Below are 19671 nucleotides of genomic sequence, written 5' to 3' on the forward strand. Positions count from 1 at the left end.
AAACATAGTAAACACTGTGTGAATTTCAAAATACAGTAATACCCTGTGTTGCCATTTATAAATAAATATAGAAGTTCATATTAGTTCATATCTAGTTTCGAAAAATGGGATAAAAAACCTAACACTAAAAAGTTTCGAAAAATATAAGATAAAAATGGTATACGGAAAATGCATTTTAAAACAGTGTAGTTAAAGGTCTAGTTGGAAAAAAATCTATGCCATTACCAACATTTCTTTCGTTTAACAGTTAGTCAGCAAAACAATCTTACAGTAACGTTGTTGCTTACGTCCCTCAACAGTTAGCACAGAGTAACATTACCATATATGCTTCATTATGTACAGTTGGATCCCAGATGAACAATTTTATATTTTTTTATTATTACAAAGGTCCTTGTTAATTACAAAGATTCAATGACATCACTGACCACATGTACCATAGTATTAAAGGTTACCACTGCTTTATCATAATTTACATCAACAGACTGATTCATGACATTCCTTCACTCAGTACATGATTTTTTTATTTTAAAAGTTTTGTAAAGCAGTAAAAACATATTTTATTATAATTTATATCAACAGATTCACAATATTTAGAACTCCTTTATCAAGTACATGATATTTTTTTCAATTTAGAATTTTCATAAAGAAGAAAAATGTATTGTACCTCAACAGCTTTCTCGACCATCTCTAGCTGTCCCTTGTGTATTTGGACGCTGTGCAGGAAGTAGGACAAGAACTTGAGTAGGAACCAGCCCGCCAGTCTGTAGACAAATACAAACACTTAGATCAGTATTCCTCGGAAAGCTAACACAGACCAACTCTAGGAACACTTGTCAGCCATTTTGTTTGTAGTATGGTGTTGGTGTTTTTTGGACTGAAGTAGGCCCTATTGTGGCTGAATATATATTCCATAGAAATCATTTACGATTTTACTTTGAATTTATTTTGGCCTTTTATTTCAGATTATCAATATACTAGCTTTATACCGTTTTTATAATATCATTATGATTGTTTGTAGTAGGCCAAAGAAACTTGGTATCCAGTTTTCATCGACATACAGAAACAAAGAACCCATTTTATTAGAGGAACATAAAATAATTACCAATAAGCAAGGACAGTAATCAATTAGATCAATTAGAACATTATAACAATCAATTTATCTGAGAGTATATATAGAATAACACAGTAAAACATGGTAATAACAAACTTCTGGGGACCAATGAAATCACTTCATTATAACAAACCTTTAGGGACCAATGAAATCACTTCGTTATAACAAACATATGGGGACCAATTAAACACTTCGTTATAACAAACATCTGGGGACCAATTAAATCATTTTGTTATAACAAACATCTGGGGACCAATGAAATCACCTCTGGGGACCAATAAATCACTTTGTTATAACAAACCTTGGGGACCATGATATCACTTTGTTATAACGGGACCAATGAAATCACTTTGTTAAAACGAACCACTAAGGACCAATGAAATCACTTCGTTATAACGAACCTCTTGGGACCAATGAAATCACTTTGTTATAACAAACCATGGGGACCAGAAATCACTTTGTTAAAACGAACCTCTGGGGACCAATGATATCACTTTGTTAAAACGAACCTCTTGGGACCAATGAAATCACTTCATTATAACAAATTTCTGGGGACCAATGAAATCACTTCGTTATAACGAACCACTGGGAACCAATGAAATCACTTCGTTATAACGAACCTCTTGGGACCAATGAAATCATTTGGTTATAACAAATTTCTGGGAACCAATGAAATCACTTCGTTATAACAAATTTTCTGGGGACCAATGCTATCACTTTGTTATAAGAGTAGTTTGTTATACATTAAGCAAGACATCCAAAATAACCTTGACAGGAAATGACAATTACAAATTTCTGGGAACCAATGAAATCACTTCCTTATAACAAATTTCTGGGGACCAATGATATCACTTTGTTATAACAAATTTCTGGGGGCCAATGATATCACTTTGTTATAAGAGTAGTTTGTTATACATTAAGCAAGACATCCAAAATAAACTTGACAGGGAATGACAATTACTGTGTTATAACCATGAATTCGTTGTAAGCATGTTGTTATAAACATGTTTTACTGTAACATATTTATCACATAATCTGCCTGATATCCAGTGAATTTTGTCTCAATGTTTTAATTTCTGCTTGCAAATGCTCGCAAAAATAAACACTTCTTACATTCGTTTCATAAAATCACATATGCAATGAATACTCATTTATGATCCTCTATCTTTTACGAGATTAATCATTATATTAAAATCTAGAAATTGTTTGTTTCTTCACAAGCTGCTATCTGTCCTTTTCAGTGAAATTTCAAACTAAAGCTTGATTTAATATCTAGGTACATTATATGACGCTTACCGTAGAAGCCTGTTGGAAATCTTGGCCTGCATTTCACGGAGTAAGTCCTTGGCAACGACATCTCCTGGTTTTGTCCTGCCTGTAGAAACCCCTAGTAACAAAACGTCACTTTGTTAAAAGTACATTCAGTGCCAAAATGGTTAAACAAATAAATCTTAGACCATGCACCAAACTAGAAATTTTTGGATCACTTAACCAAAACAATATGGAGAATTAGAAGGGACTTTTATCATACTACCAAAACATGAAATAGGCCAAACAAATGGAAAGAGAACCTTTTTTAATGAGCAAAAGACCCATAATTTTAGAATTTGAAAAATCAATTATAGGGATAAATTGAATATAATATCAATTCAATGTAAAATTTCGAAAAATCAATAAATAATACATTAGAGTATTTCTTATCCTGTACTTGAAAATACATGTACAGTATTTAGATTATAAGGTTATGTAGTGTATTGAATTTGTGCATGTGTAGAAATAATGATTTGTTTTTTATACTCGATACATATGAGTGAAACAATGGCAATTAATACTGAAATTAAATGGTACAACAAGAAAACAAAATCACCAGAACATATCCAAGGTTTGAGAACCAGCATTGGAGGTGATACATACCTTCATCAGACTGCTGCTGTACTGCTTCTTTTACTCTGAAAGATGCAAACATTCTGATGATCAAACATGATGCACAGAGAAAATAAATTTTCGTAATAAAACTTCTTTTGTGTATATTAATTAGCATAAATTTTCTCCTATTGTAAATTTCCATGTTTACAGTAATCCAGTGCTTTCAGCATTACCTTCAGGACTGTGGCTATTAATATACATTGTAAGCCTATCAGCATTACCTTCAGGACTGTGGCTATTAATATACATTGTAAGCCTATCAGCATTACCTTCAGGACTGTGGCTATTAATATACATTGTAAGCCTATCAGCATTACCTTCAGGACTGTGGCTATTAATATACATTGTAAGCCTATCAGCATTACCTTCAGGACTGTGGCTATTAATATACATTGTAAGCCTATCAGCATTACCTTCAGGACTGTGGCTATTAATATACATTGTAAGCCTATCAGCATTACCTTCAGGACTGTGGCTATTAATATACATTGTAAGCCTATCAGCATTACCTTCAGGACTGTGGCTATTAATATACATTGTAAGCCTATCAACTGACTAATTTGTCTTTAAAATTAGACATTAATATACCAGACTTTTCTTTAATTAAGGGACTTGACACCTACCTGTTACAGGTGAGAACAGCTAGTGATACATCAGGATATTTGTGTATGGTCTTCCTTCTCAGGCTGTACACTAACTGATCAAACGTCATCTCCAAAAGGCCGCCAGATCTACAACGATGTACATAGTAAATAATACCATATCAATAATATAATAGGTATCACTCCATTCTGAATGTTAAAGATGCTCAAACACTAACAACTGGTATTATTTCACTATCAAAAACAGGAGCAGACGATTTAGTATTTTTCTTCAGTTATAAAAGTTACTTGCTTTACACCATTACCACCACTGAAAAGTTTGAGCTTTTAATTTTATTTTGAGTTAAAAATGTAAAAAAATAATTAATTGCATCCCGAAAAAAAAATTGTGGCACTATATCCCATATGGAATGAAGCACTGATTGCGCATACACCAAAGGCAAAATAAATTATATTTTTTTTTATTATTTTTTGTGTTAATAACACATATACATACACGATTAAACACCAATTATTGTTCAAATGATGAATATCATTTATACTCTGTCGGCGGTGGAGTATCTTTAATGATAGTCTCCATCATTACCTTCTCAATGTAAACCCTACCACAATATCATTTTCTTGCAACATTTTTTCTCTGATATCTAAACTGAATTATGAAGTTATTGCAATAAATTGAGTCCACATCTTTTTTTTTATTTTTAATCGAAACAAGATAATGAGATTTTTTAACTCCTCAAATCTAGACAGACCACTTTCTAACTGTATTTACCTCTTCCTTACTTTAATAACCTATCTAAATTAGACAGCTGTCTTTTTATAGATAATAAACATAAAGTCATAACAGTTTGACACTATAAAAGAGTGCCAATATCATATTTACCTCAGTTCTGTCTTCACATTGAGGATGTCCCGGATTCCTAGGCCTGATGTCGTGCTGGATATCAGGTCAATCTACAATCAAGGAAAAACAGAGACTTGTATTCACATATTAGAAAAAATGAATACAGTATGTATTTATGCTATTTGAATGCCTTTTAAATGGAGGTCATTTTGTCACAACATCTTTGAATCACTAGTGAAATAAGCAAGAATATTACCAAAGTCACGGGATATTGGGTGAGAAATGTGATTAATGCCATTACTATTATGATAGATACATACCTTGCTATCAGGAAGACAGGCACAACACTGACCCATGAAAGGGCGGACAACTCTTAGTGTATCTGCTGTCACAATCGGTGAAGATTTAAACTGAGCGATCAGTCTGGAGGCAATCTGTAGAAAACAGAACCCAACATCAAATAACTTATTCTCCGTTATGAAGCATATTGATACTTCTTTTGTTATCCTTTCGATTGATAGAAACAAAAAGCATGGTATTGTAAGCCAAGTTATTTTTTTGATGACCTAATTACACATTTCCCAATTTAACAACTTTTAAAGTCAATTAAATTTCCCTTTTTAGATTTGATTACTTTTGTTTCTATTGTATCACTGTTTGAAAGTTTTATCTGGTTGATTTTTGCAACTTCCCCATGATCATACACAAAATACCCTCAATATAAACTCTTAACTGATTCTTTATCGAGATATCACCTATCACTACATAACAATCGAATAGTCTTCGAATAGTTTTCAGCTGCCAGATATAAAATACTTCACACCAATTAAGTATGGCAAAAATTACTGTAAATCAATTTATGTTTAAGCCTGAAGTATTACAAGTTTTCAATATTTCTACAAATTGGCAAAAACGTAGTAAAGTCACAATCAAATGCTCTTACTGACAACTTTTCAAATACAAATGTATAAAAGTTCATACAATTATTAGAGAAACTTTTGAAAACATGTTGAAGCTCTCTCATGAAAATTACACGAACATTTGTACCGGTATCTCATTAAAATAAAGTGGCGTTCAGTAGTCCTGATCTTAACAGAAACAAAGCAAGTAATCCTCTAATACCAGTATATAATCCTAGTCAAACTTCAATAACTGAATCCTCTAATACTAGTATATAATCCTAGTCAAACTTCAATAACTGAATCCTCTAATACCAGTATATAATCCTAGTCAAACTTCAATAACTGAATCCTCTAATACCAGTATATAATCCTAGTCAAACTTCAATAACTGAATCCTCTAATACCAGTATATAATCCTAGTCAAACTTCAATAACAGAATCCTCTAATACCAGTATGTAATCCTAGTCAAACTTCAATAACTGAATCCTCTAATACCAGTATATAATCCTAGTCAAACTTCAATAACTGAATCCTCTAATACCAGTATAAAATCCTCGTCAAACTTCAATAACTGAATCCTATAATACCAGTATATAATCCTAGTCAAACTTCAATACCTGGCACTTGCCTTACACCAAGACTTCTCAATTCAAACTATTTTATTGATCCCTACTAACCTATTAGTAAACTTGACTGGAACTGAAATAGTACTCTGATGATTTAAAGTGTCATCATGATCCTATTGAATGTGATCATGAGTGAAATTAAGACTCAAAGTTTGTCTGTACATCTAAAATACATATTCAACAGAGAAAACAAGACAACTTACTGAATCAGAGGAAACTGGTGGAGCTTTCCTTCGATCCCTGGATTTTCTGTGATGCACTGGTTTTACACTGTCACCAAACTTCTCTCTCCAACGCTGTCTGCCTTCATTCAGTATACGATTTGTCAACTGGCCAGTTACCTCCCTTGTTTTCGGCAGACTCCCAGTAGGTGGACCCTGCTTTTCCCATTTCTTGTACACTAAATCCAAATCAGGTGTGACAGAAGTGTTGGTTTTCAACATGGTGATATCTGATGCTTATCTGAAAATATAAAAGTTAGAATAGTAATCAATATGAACATTGGTATTTGAACTTAACATGGATGTGGAGTAATTTACTGTTCTTACCAATAGAAACAGTTTCCTGTAACTGCCCAATACTGTAGACCAACACTAAGATGAATACATCAGCCTTCACATATTCAAATTTAAGCTTTTTATATCTTTGGCACAGCAAAACAGTGCAGGGTGTGAGGCCATATAGGAGGCTCAGATAAAAACATTGTTTTCTTTATTGATTGCTATTACATTTAAATACATGAAAACCTACACCTAGCATTATTTTGTTTCATGTTCATCTGTTTCATATGTATGATGGACTCATGTAAATAAATTTTATTTTATTATTTTATTCGACTTTATTATACAGCTAGAACTTTCACCAGAGTGGACGACTAATACACGCACTGCACTTTATAGGTGACATTGCAGAACCCATGTAGAACCACTGAACTCCCCTTTATGTGACCTATGTAGTTTACTGAACTCCCCTTTATTTGAGTTTTCTGTGTACCAAATTTTATCAAAACTCTGTCAAGTAGTTTAGGAGGAGTTTGCCAGACAAAGTTGTGTCTACAGACAGACAGACAGACAGACGGACAACCCAATTCCAGTCTACCCCTCATTAACTACATCCACTGCTGGGGGGATTTAATGAACTATCTCTTGCACTTGTCTTCATACTGTAAAATGTAAACAAACTTTCTGCAGCATCTGAATTTCATATTTTTCACTGCAATGGAACTAATTCACATACCAAGTGATACCTGATACCATTTGTGCGGTACTAGTATCTCCAGTGGCGATGGAATGTCCTTTGTAATCTTTGTCTGCATAGCTCTGGCATCTATATAAACCATAGATGCCATAGGAAGATAGTTTAAAAAAAACTTTAATGCTTAATTAATGTCATACCATCACCAATAGAAACAATAATTCCGCAAAAACTGTTATCGGGTATCATGTGGTATGCGAGTTTTTCCCATTAAGAGTTGTATGGGTTTACTTTATATCTATACAAACAATATTAATATTTATCATTATTTTCATGCAAAGATATCTTAGTTTACATTTAAGTATGAATATATAAAATGGATCTCGGAGATGAATCATAATAGCATACATATGGAAACAAATGCATATACATAGTATTTATATCTACATATTTGAATTAGGTCAAAACTATTCCCACTTTTAATAACCTTAGTTTCATCTTATTTGAATGCAAATTACTGTATGATACCACACCTAAATGTTTTAGTGTTCAATCAGTAGTCAAGTTGTTTTATTGCATTAACACCAGACCAGATAGAGCATATCTGGATCTGTATGGGATTTTAATAGCTAGGTCATACAAATGTATTAATCATGAAATAAATGTCTTTTTTTCGCCTGAAATTACCTTAAGTAGATACATAATACTTTCAGAAAACAATCACAAGTTTACATTTACCACCGATCATGCTAAACCATATGGTTGTATGTATTACAGAACTGAATTACATCTTATAGCGTCCATTTCCAGTTTAGTAGGTTAAGTTTACATTTCCATGGTATGTGATAGCTTGGTTATATGTAATACTAGACCTAAGGATAATGAGGTGAAATCCACCCACTAAAATATTCAAATTAGATTAACTGTATTTAACCATTCCTCTTTCTACCCACACACACTTTCATCTCACATAACGAAAGCTGGGGTCTTATAAGGTTTGTGGTAAAAATTGACCACTATAACATACTGAACTAAGTACTACATTCAATCATTCCTATTTTCACCCATCTCCACTCTCACCTCATGTAGAAAACCTGGTGTCCAAATATAAAGCCTCTACCCTCTTCATGTTTTCCACACTTAGCTATGGTCCTATCCAGTATGTCAGTTTATACTTCCTGTTTCTGTCAAGTCTACACCCGAGGTGTCACTTACCACCAGTTGGCCTCAGGGAGTACATTGACTGGGCATCAATAATATACCTGTACTAGTACCGTAAATATTGACTACATCACACTATGCTAAATGAACTAGGTCACCAGATACTCAAGCTATTTCACACAAATTGACAAAAGTAATAATTCATACTATACTTTCTTTTGTCTCTTTTAACAATTCAGACTGCTTAATTATTCAAATATATCAGAACCTATTTATAATGTTTATGTACATAAACACTAATACATGTACATGTACATATGTGTGCATATTTAATATCTAAAACTAAATTTACATTTCAAACTAAGAACAGATGTCTAAATCTTGGGTCGTTTCTAATAAAAGAGCTAAGAAGAACATCAACCAATTTTTAATTTTTCTTTTTGGTGGTGGTGGTGATGGTGGGAGGTGTGTAGGGGGGGGGGGGGTGCGGAGGGGGGAGATGGGAGGGGGGGGAAGAGATATCGTTAAATCAATTAAATGGATTTTGTATCTATCTTTCTAACATTTTTATTCATATTGGGGGAGGGGGTATTTATCTTTAAATAGTATGACTAAATAGATTATGTATTTATCTTTAAATTCATTCTTTTAAACATATATACAAAATGTTACAGAACAAGAAGGGGGCAATTAACAGCATGTTGTATCAATACATCAGCATATTGTAATGATTGCATCAGCGAACACCGAACACACAAAGATAACAGGAATTACATGTAAACAGCGGTACGCAGACAAAAATGTTTTCATTTCAAAATTTAGCTGCTCACTATAGAGAGGTTTATGGACCTTAATTATTTATCGATATCATACACCATTTATCAAATCTGGTACCCCCATATGATTTAGTTTGGTAGGTTGGTCCATCTCAAAAACAGAATATCTAAAGGATGGCTTGACATAAGCAAACAAATGTTAACCCTAATAGGTTATTACCTATTTGGATGGGTTTCCGTGTACATATTTTTCTGCATTGACCTCATAGAAAATGCACACATAACAACAATACCAGGTAAAATCACTCCACAATGCCTAGTTATCAATGTTACAAGTACACAGCATATCGGCAGAAAATCTGTGGCAGGGACACCCTCCTAGAACCATGCATGGCAACCCTACACATTTTGGACACAAAAGTTTTAGATTTCTTTTTCACAACAATGAGACACCACAAAAAGATTTTATATATCGGAAAAGAAATATTGGAAAACATGTATGCACACTTATCACAAAGGTGATGAATGAGAAAACCACAGTCTACTTATTTGTTTTCATTCTAATATTTCATAATAAAAAGGACAGTTTTGCAGCAGAACAGTGCGAAAAGTACCTATAACAAACATTATACTAAATACAGTAAAAGATGAAAAATTACATCTTTTGCTGTGTTTCTATTGCTTAGCTCTATCATCAACGGATACCTGGCCATGGTTGATTGCACACTGTCACACACTACAAACACCTGTCACCCATGTCCATGTCATGGTCATGATGTGTATATTCATTTTGAATTCTGATCTGTGATTCAAATTCTGTAAAGTGTTTGATAAACATACATCAAGGTTCTCACTAAGGTTTTTAATATATGGTTGAAAATAAATAATATTAAGGTGGTTGAGGGTGCAATAATATCCTCAGATATAGTTCGTCAATGCAACCAACACAAAAAACTTTATAAGCGTTAAGAACTTTCTTTTGCAGTTACCTTTCTAACATTTGATTACAATAATCGATCAGTAGCATGAATTATGTAAGATTTAAATAAACATACACAATTCAAAATCCACTGAAAGTCTGCCGCAGAGGAAGACAGCGAAGAAGGCGTTGTTTGTGATTTTCGGGAGACCAGTGTTCTCACAGTAATACAAATATCATAGAGTCCCAACTGAACATTTAAAACACTGCATCCATAGTGTATATGTATGAACAAATTCAATGTCTGTGATTTTGAATATTGGGGTTTTATTTTTTCATACCATCAAATATTAGGGGAAATGAACAAAACAACTTTTGATTTTCGTAGCAGAGTAGTTTCATTGTTTTGATGTACACAGGCTCGCCGAGTGTACCTAAGAATGCTGTTTCACAGCATCAAAAACGCTCCTAAAAACATTCCTAGTGGTTTCTGAAAAATAGCGACAAGAAGCTTAAAATCCAAGATGATTTAATGAATGATAGGCCTATTTACAGATTGGAATTTGGTCCAAAAAAAAGAAAACTTCATTCTTGGAGTCACACATCAGGCAATGACAAATATCAATACCTCATACGAGCTAGTGCATGTATTGCGAAAATACGAGGGTAAAAAGACCCGAAAAACGTATTTACTGGACTTATTACCGGCACGACACACACACACCGATGACAGGTGATTAGAACAGTTGAAAAGAAGAAAATATGACATCTGTGCGTTGTATGTAATCATTCCAGTTGTAAATTATATTTTATGTGGTCACTATTATCTAAATGTACTGGAACTGGATTGATATTCGGCGCCCATCAAGAAAAAAAGAGATGATGAAGGTCAATCCGTAATCAGTACTGTAACGTTACTTCAACGAATCGACGATGTTTTCATCTGATGTCGGCAACAATGACCTTTGTCGGTCACACAACTTACCACAATTCAGTCCAGTGGATGCATCATTGTTTGAAAGTTTTGCAATGCTCTGTGTATAGCTAGGTAAATTTGAAATCGGTTTGATCATTTTCACCATATTGTGACCAATGTCCAGAGGGATGTTCATGAAGCGATTCTCTCCGGACATGTGCGCATTGAATTGTCAACAAGCCCATCAAAGAAGAAAGGACAGTGTTGATTGGTCAGTGTGTTTTCGAAGACCAATCAGAGCCAGCGTTACAGATATTTATAATGAGGATAGGTAGAGAGAAAACCGAAATATCGGTTTCCGGAAATATATTAGAACGATAAAGTATATGACGCAATATTTTGATATAGAACGCATCCCCCGGGGTTATTCACGGTAATGCCCGTCAATCATTCATGAGCTGAGCGTGATGACATGAACTAAGAACTAACGTCACCGTACCACATTTGGTACAAATTTGACATATTTTTTGCGATATTTTTAATATGCATTCCTTGTGATTCAATGTTTGTCAGTTTCTGACAAGGACTGCCTCTGGGGTGTACGTCCACAATAAAAAAAATTATCGTCGTAACTGCAAGCTAAAAATAGACCGGTTTTTATTCCTCACTACGTCACTTCCGGTTTTGATACAGCGAGCGGACCTCTTTTGGTACACGGGACGTTTTGCTTTGAGATTCTCGATTTATATGCTGAAATTTTAATTTATGCACTTTGATGGAAAGGTATGGTATTCATTCATCATTCTGTGTGACTGTCTTTGATATTTACCGACGATTATTTAAAAAGTACCGCCATTCAAAACACTACCTAATCTGGCGAGTCATTTCCCGTATTTTTCAGTGAAATTGAAAGACGGTTTGGTGTTACAATTGAAATATGAGAATATCCACTACACTTCTTCATATAAACTGATTTAAAATAGAACATACCTGTTTCAGAATATTCTGCAATCTATAATCCCGGTAAATACCAATTTTCAAAACTTTTTAAAATATGTTATCAAAACGAAACAAGCACCTGCTCATTTGCATATAAAATTTGAAATAACATGCCTAAACAGTCCATATTATAACTAGGCCTATACTATAGATCTATCCAGTATCCATTCTCCAAATGAAGCATTAGAAATAAAGCAAATAGAACATAATTATAAGATATGGTATCTGGTTTTATAAGATTTTATTAATTGTACCATGTAGTGTACATTACATATTGTGAAAAAAGAGCTTGTTTGAACTGTTTGTATGTAAAATGTATATAACCTTATAATGTGCATGTATTTAATTTGATAAGACTTCATTTAGCCCTCAATACACAGCTAATGCATAATAGTACATACTTGCTGAAAATCTTGTTATGCAACTGTATCATGAGGTTGAGAACTTGTTAATAAATGTTATTTATATGAAAAATTAAAACAAAAATCATAGATAGATACATGTAGGTATATTGGGTAATTAAAAATGTTTTTATGTATTATGTATGTATGATATTTAGAAATAATTTTATAAATTACAATACAAAATGAATTTTTACACTCTTCTGTTTTAATTTTTTACAACTCAATTTTGTTATAATCTTCCATTTTTTATTTTAAAAGGTTTGCATTACAAAACATTACATATTTAAATTTTCCCATATTAATTTATTAAGAGGATTCAAATACATGTGATTCATGTATAATTATTTTATAGCATATATAGATATTTTTATGGTAAAACAAATACCATTCTATTCAATTACTGGGTATATAAATCACCAATGACTAGATATCCTTCCTTCTGTTAACTTATTATATGTAATTAATTATCTACATGTAAATCATTTTTTACCTGGGAGTTTATCTGTAAAATGGTAAAATTATACAGGGAATGATATATATATAAATATATCCTGTCCATTTTTACTGGAAGACCACAAATAAGAGGTTAAGAAAAGTCCTCATAATGGTCATGTCAATGCAATAATATTGTATTTTTACCTGTACATGGTGCATTTTGTTCCCTATAGAACAAAGATACCCTATAAGCAATAGCTCTGTACCTGGTATAATTTTTCATGTCTAATTTTCTATTTTGTTTATGTTGCAGGTATGGAAACCCCCATAATATAAGAAGAATTTCTTGAGGCTACACATACCTTTTCTATATGTAAAAACCAGACAGTATTAAATGCATGGAAACCATAATATTTTTTTTTATTTCCTGAGTTTATCATCTGTTACAAAATTTCTTTTGTTCATTGGAAAACTGCAGCATTCAGCATTTAGCACAATAATTTTGGAACATATTGCCATATGCAAACCTATATGAAGACGTGAATGTCTCAGAAAATGGTTTTACTGTGAAATTAAGTATGATTTTTAAGAAAAAAGATCTAGTTTATAACTGGAATTGCCCTAATTATGCTTGTTAATTTTCAGTAAATACATTACAGCACTCATTAATATATCAATTTGTTCTTTCTTTAAAGTTATAATACTGGGAATCACAATATAGAGTATGCATGGTAATAGTATAGGTACAGGCAATATATACCTGGTACATGTACATTTATACTTGTAGGTACTAGGTAATACATGCAGGTACACTGTATAATTGCATATTAAGTTCATTAGTGGATAAAAATGGATGCAATAGGGCCTAAGGAGGTAGTACAGTTTCACAATTACAATTCTTACAATAGTACAGTTTCACAATTACAATTCTTACAATATCTTCTTACAAGTTACAGATGAAAATAAATGATCCACGTTTGTTCAATTCAGGATCACTTGCAATTGGAATATGAATTATCTATACATGTATGTGTATACATGGCCTCACATTGATATTAGTTTTGATGCTATGCACTGACCATATTTTGGTTGGTATATCAATATTGATTCCTAAACACAGTTTTCAGAAATGCAGAATTTGTCATACCTGTTTAAGAATTTTTATATCTATATATTATATTTTATAACATTGCAACTTTAAATCAAGAATACAACTACCTTTTTAATGTAAATAGAAAAGATGGAGAGAGAGAATAAATGAAATATTTGTGAGCAATGTCTTCTATATAATGAAAGATCTAGGATGTACATGTAAGTTCAATGTTATATTTTTTCCATGACTGCATGTGACATTAAATCCCCATGGTGATTCTCAACACTGATCCAGTTTATTGCTGTTTTTGTGTAATGAACTCTATTAACAATGAAATAGTATTTGCCTGCAAATCTGGATTAAGTCATTTTATAATTTTGAGGAACCACTTTAAAAAAATCTACTGAGATACTGCTTACATTAAGTTACATGTATCTGTACTGAGTACATTTGTATGTCATTGTCTTGGGGAAATGTCAATGGTCTGTTGTTTGATTATCTCATTTTATTTAAGACAAAAATTCATATGGTGTACATGTAGGTTATCTTACAATCTTAATGATTAATAGACAGAAAGTAATAATTGACACCAACACATAATACATATCCTTGCTATAAATCCGGATCTCATTAAACCCCCAACTGAGCACCTGGCCTGGTAGATCGTTTTAGTCAGCAACGTTGAGGCATGCGCATTGGTAGTAAAAACAAAAATGGCGAAGCGGGATTTTTGAATTGCGGTGTTACACTTAGAAAAGTGGCGTATCTGCGCTAATAAAAGAGGTATCGTTATGAAAATGATATCCGAAGAATTTTAGTGATATAGAGATTTATTTAATGCGTTTACTTTAGATGAAAACGGATAACAATGTAGCATAAAATAGCCGTCGAATGGCTCAACGGCACCCACTGCTAACATTTACGGCCATTTCGCCCATTTCGATGTAGGCGTATAGGAATATAATCTAGACGATCGAAGTCAAATTTGAGCTTAAATTGTCATTTTATACTTGTATTTTCATATCACAATAGTATAAATAACAAAACACAGTAACTAGGATTTTAGAGGGGAAAACCCTAATTTTGTACCAAAAGGGGTCGTGTACCAAATGGGGTACGGTGACGTTACAGTTAAAATTAGTTAACAGGTTGAGCACAACCCCGTATATGAGTCACAGTCCTGCATTTAAGTAACAGTTACCGATTTGAGTAATAATTAAAACCCAAATGCAGGTTTCAGTGAAATGACAACATATATGTTTTAAAAACAATGTCATAATTTTTAAATTGCTTCACAACTGATTTTAAGAGTCTTTGTCTTTGTTTAAGAACTGTTACATTAGCTATAAATTGTTATATTGAGCCATGGGACCAAACTGGTTACATTTTTGTATACTGCACTGTACTGGACCACAGGGCCTCGTTACTAATGATGATATATATAAGATAGGTCACGTCTATTTACATACGTGTAATGTATGTAAATAGACGTGGCCTATCTTATAAGAGCGGCCAAAGGCCGCGTAGAGCGAAGCTCTACTAACCATAACACGTGTGTGAGCATATAGAATCCAATACATTCCAGTACCCCTTGGACTTTGAAAACGTGTCCCGCGGGAAAAGTCTCGCGCCTCCATGCAGGCAGCCATGTTTTAAGTCTCGTTATCAGCACGACGAGATTTTATTTTTTTTTGTAGGCAAAATGTATCACCAGGATACACTTTGAAATTACTTTAAGTAGTTTTAAATAATTACACAAGGATAAGAATGACACAATAAATGTACTGGTCAAAATAATATACTGTCTGTGTGTTGTCAAGCGCACAGCATTGTCAGCCGTGACGTCAGGAGGCTTGGTGCTAAAGATGCTACATATTCCTGCGCATTTTTGATACATGGCATGTTGCAAAGTTTTCCGCATTGGAAAGAAACAAGGTCGAAAAAAATTGAAATAATCTAGTTGAATATTTCTTTCTAACCTGTATATGACGACAGCTAGACATAAGTATTGAAGAATAGCATTTACTAAAAATCAATGATCAATCTGAGGTTATAATCCTAACTATATTCACATTTTTTATATGTAGCTGCGCTCTTCTGAGGCTTTGCCTTAAATTCATATTATATATTATCATTAGTAACGAGGCCCTGTGACTGGACCATACACAAATGTACGTATGTCAGTAGTAAAATGTAGACTATTCGAGTCGTTGGTAGGGCTGTAACGAATATCCGAGTACTCGAGTATTCACGAATTATTGAGAAAGATCGGATACGAATATTCGTTACTCCTGATATTTGTGGATCACTATCTTTCAAAGGCAAAAAATAATACCTTCTTTAATGCTGTCATAGCTCAAAAATGTGAAGGAATGTACACTTAAGTCTGAACATCATCGATGTTTTCACTTTGAAGTAGACCGGAAGTACACAAGAGCTGCGTGAAGTAAAGCTAGCAACATGTTATTTTCGTACCCACGCTTCGATGCAATGTTGTGAATTCTTCATCAAATAATAATGATAAAACATAATTATTGACTTCTAGAGATGTAAAAGATTATTATCGATTTCCTATTTTATTACGGGTCGGAAATATGTAAAAATATGAATATATTATATTAGGCAACTGAGTACTGTAGATGTGAACCCCATGTCAAAAACGAAAGGTAGGCTAATTATGAGTCAAAATCATAAATCACCTGATTAAAAATAAAAACTATAGGCCTAGAACCAAAGTAAATTGTAACTACTCTTATAGATTTTAAATATTTTTTTCTTAATTTCAATGTTTTTCTGTATTTGACCAAAATAAAAGTAACAATGAAATGTTTTGATATGGTGATTTATGCCTTACCATGATAACTTATATAAAGTATATATATGTACTAGCTGCAATATTGTAGCTCAAAAGACTCTTTGACAGAAAATGGTGTCGTCTTTAGAGCTACAATTGGTGCCTATTACTGCTAATGGAGCAAATAAATGAGTATGCCAACCATTATAAAACGTCTGTTTGCATTTCTATCGTACTTGTTTTATATCGCCTACCTACTAGGCAATAAAACTGAACCAGATAAAATATCAAATTCTCATTGAGGCATTATCTTTTTACATAATACATATAAAGGTCTTTATGAAGGGAATTTATACGGCAAGTCCACAAATTGTGAATTTGGCGTCTTGTGAGCGGTACAGTAGATATTAAGAATGGTGGTTGTGTTTGTTTTGGACAAAAATATTATGTAAATGCATGTATACGTATAAAATAATTGGAAACCTACAAAAAAGTATAGAAAACTATGCCCGAGTGATTTTCGGAGGCAGTGCTTCACTACGACACATAGGGCCCAATTCGTACCCGACCGAAAGGTATAGTAGGCCGGGTACGTATATCCGTTCTAATATATGTTCCTGTTCACAGATGGTTTGACTTTGATTCATGTCGTAATTGATGTGCAGTAGTATTTTTGAGATGACGTTATTTCAAAATTCAAATGATTTGATTTTTTTACAGTTACAGTGACTGAATCCTGCTGTACTTCACCTGTAACTCTATTGCTTAATGATAAGGAATGTAAAACTGCTAAAATTGGTTTTATTATCAATCAAACATTTATCAATATATATGACCATTATTGATTTATCAATAAAAACAGTTTTACTAACAGTTTTACTTCAATTGAATATTTTGCTTAAAACTGGTGATTCGTGGTCCGATCTGTGAATCGTCAACCCTGAATCGTGGATCGGATCGGATCGCCACATGTTAGACAATCCACAGCCCTAGTCGTTGGGAGTTTCTTTATTAAAGCTAAACATATTTACCTTGTTTCTGAATTTCTTGATGTACCCTAGATTTCTTTGATACACGTTCCTTGGGCATTGTGATAAGTATCGTGTGTATTATAAGATGGCCTGATGTTGTATTGCAAAACTTCGTGACAGACCCTCACCACGTTTTCGTGATCCTGAAAAAAACCACACCAACGTGAAATTGTTCCGGTCCAAAATAACTTCATCGAACATCATCAACTACAATATTTATAGAAATGAGATAGATTATTTCTAAAAATTGTTTTATATTATAAATGATAGACGTTACTGTATTCTACAACATTAGAATAATTACATAGTTAAACTTTTTATTTGTCTTTTAGACATGTTCTTACCGTGACACCGCACTCATCCACATCTTTCCAGCGCTTATCAACATTCAATCTTCGTCGTATTGAGGCTTAAATCGTACTTTCGCTTTCGGTTTGTTTTTGGGTCAAGACATTGCTATGCAGTTCTTGCATGACGTTCTTTCAATAATAAAATATGTTTTGGGTTTGAGACACTCCTTTTATATACTGCACTATGCACATTGGATCTTTTCGAACAGTTTATAGACATGTACATATAAATGTGATTTTTTTGGAAGTTAATTATAGGATCGGTCGGTCGGGAGGATTTTTTTTAGTGTCTTTCACTCTAAAATGATGGCCAGAACCGGAGTCTGGGATTGAAATCCCGACTTTAAAAAAAAATCGTAGAAAAGTGGAAAGAAAATTAGGGTCGGGGTAAAAATTAGGGTCGGTCGGGTAACCCTAAACAGACATATTTTTTTGGTATAAACCATTTATTTCATATTATTAGTCAGTAATGTTACATGTACATTACGTATATCATATTTACATTATGTGTAAAAATTCTATATAATTCTAAAACATCTTCCGGGCCCGTTTACGACTTTGCACGGCAAATGTTCCACATGCAATCATTTTTAAAGCTAATTTCCTCTTAAAAACTTAAAAATTATTATCAAACAGGATGATCACGACGTTAAATAAATTCAACATAAATATTTCGTTTTTCGATGCAACGATAAAAAAAAAACAGTTGTCTACTGGCGTGCTTCCCGTGGTAGTCCCTTTGACCAATCAGTCAGTCAGGTATAATTGACAGGCACGCGAAGTGTATGGCTCCTCCCCTGAAATATCATTGGCTGGCGAGCTCTATAACCACACGTGTCAGTCAATATATAATTACAGGTGGTTCCTGAACCGACCTGTGACCCAGGTATTTAGAATTTCTTTTAGACATGTTTCTAAAATAAATGGCATTTTGTATGATTTTTTAAAATCATGTTTCACCACAAAATCTACGACTAGAATTTGTGTTAGACTACAGATAGATACGTCAAGTCAAGGATTTATAAGTACGTCTTTGGTCAAGTACAATATATGTTACTACCAAGCACCGACGGCCGCGATTTCTGAAAAGCTAAATACTGTACAACGGAAAAGAAATCTTCTGTTGTAATTCATAAAATAATTGGAGAAAGTTTTCATTTTTATTGTTTTACCATTGTTATCCACACATGTATACGTACAGGCATGTGCCCAGTTTCAAGTTCTTAATTATTACAGTGCATGACTTATCGGATAATTTTCTTTTTTTATTCCTTATGCCATCTTAATCCAATCGTAAGTTGATGCACGCTACACGTACACTGCATACATGGGAGGCCGTCCTTACATGACCCTGGCTGTTAACAGGGCGTTAAAATAATCAAATCCGGGATCCGGAGTATCATACTATGGTGCGCCGTTGTACTATTTACTCCGCTTTTTGGATATCCAAAATTCGAATTCTAGATATCCAAAATCCATTTATAAGATCTACAAGTCGTTTTATATGTAGATCTAATTTCATCAAAACTTCAATCCAAATTATCGTCTGAAAATAGACCAGAAACATAAATACATACATGGCATATG

At 33.2% G+C, this 19671-nt stretch overlaps 1 protein-coding gene and 1 long non-coding RNA gene across 3 annotated transcripts; one reads left to right on the plus strand and one right to left on the minus strand.

Annotated features, from left to right (window-relative positions):
- Window positions 1–589: 589 nt before the first annotated feature.
- Window positions 590–11234, minus strand: LOC138326240 (glycerol-3-phosphate acyltransferase 1, mitochondrial-like). 2 transcript variants are annotated; one of them, XM_069272362.1, is made up of 8 exons: window positions 11048–11234; window positions 6216–6474; window positions 4804–4917; window positions 4523–4593; window positions 3661–3768; window positions 3026–3060; window positions 2408–2498; window positions 590–761 (listed from the first exon to the last, which is right to left on the minus strand). In XM_069272362.1, the coding sequence occupies exons 2-8, from the start codon at window positions 6453–6455 to the stop codon at window positions 605–607; spliced, it is 816 nt and encodes a 271-aa protein (XP_069128463.1). In that variant the 5' UTR covers window positions 6456–6474; window positions 11048–11234; the 3' UTR covers window positions 590–604. The 2 variants fall into 2 exon arrangements, with proteins under 2 accessions (XP_069128463.1, XP_069128464.1); XM_069272363.1 differs by lacking the exon at window positions 11048–11234 and adding an exon at window positions 8287–8441.
- A 233-nt stretch (window positions 11235–11467) lies between these two features.
- LOC138324829 (uncharacterized) lies at window positions 11468–13239 on the plus strand. The gene is made up of 2 exons (XR_011208687.1): window positions 11468–11761; window positions 13130–13239. It is a non-coding gene; the product is annotated as an uncharacterized lncRNA (long non-coding RNA).
- Window positions 13240–19671: the final 6432 nt, after the last annotated feature.

This window comes from Argopecten irradians, chromosome 6 (assembly GCF_041381155.1).
Source record: "Argopecten irradians isolate NY chromosome 6, Ai_NY, whole genome shotgun sequence".
Classification (NCBI taxonomy): Eukaryota; Metazoa; Mollusca; class Bivalvia; order Pectinida; family Pectinidae; genus Argopecten; species Argopecten irradians.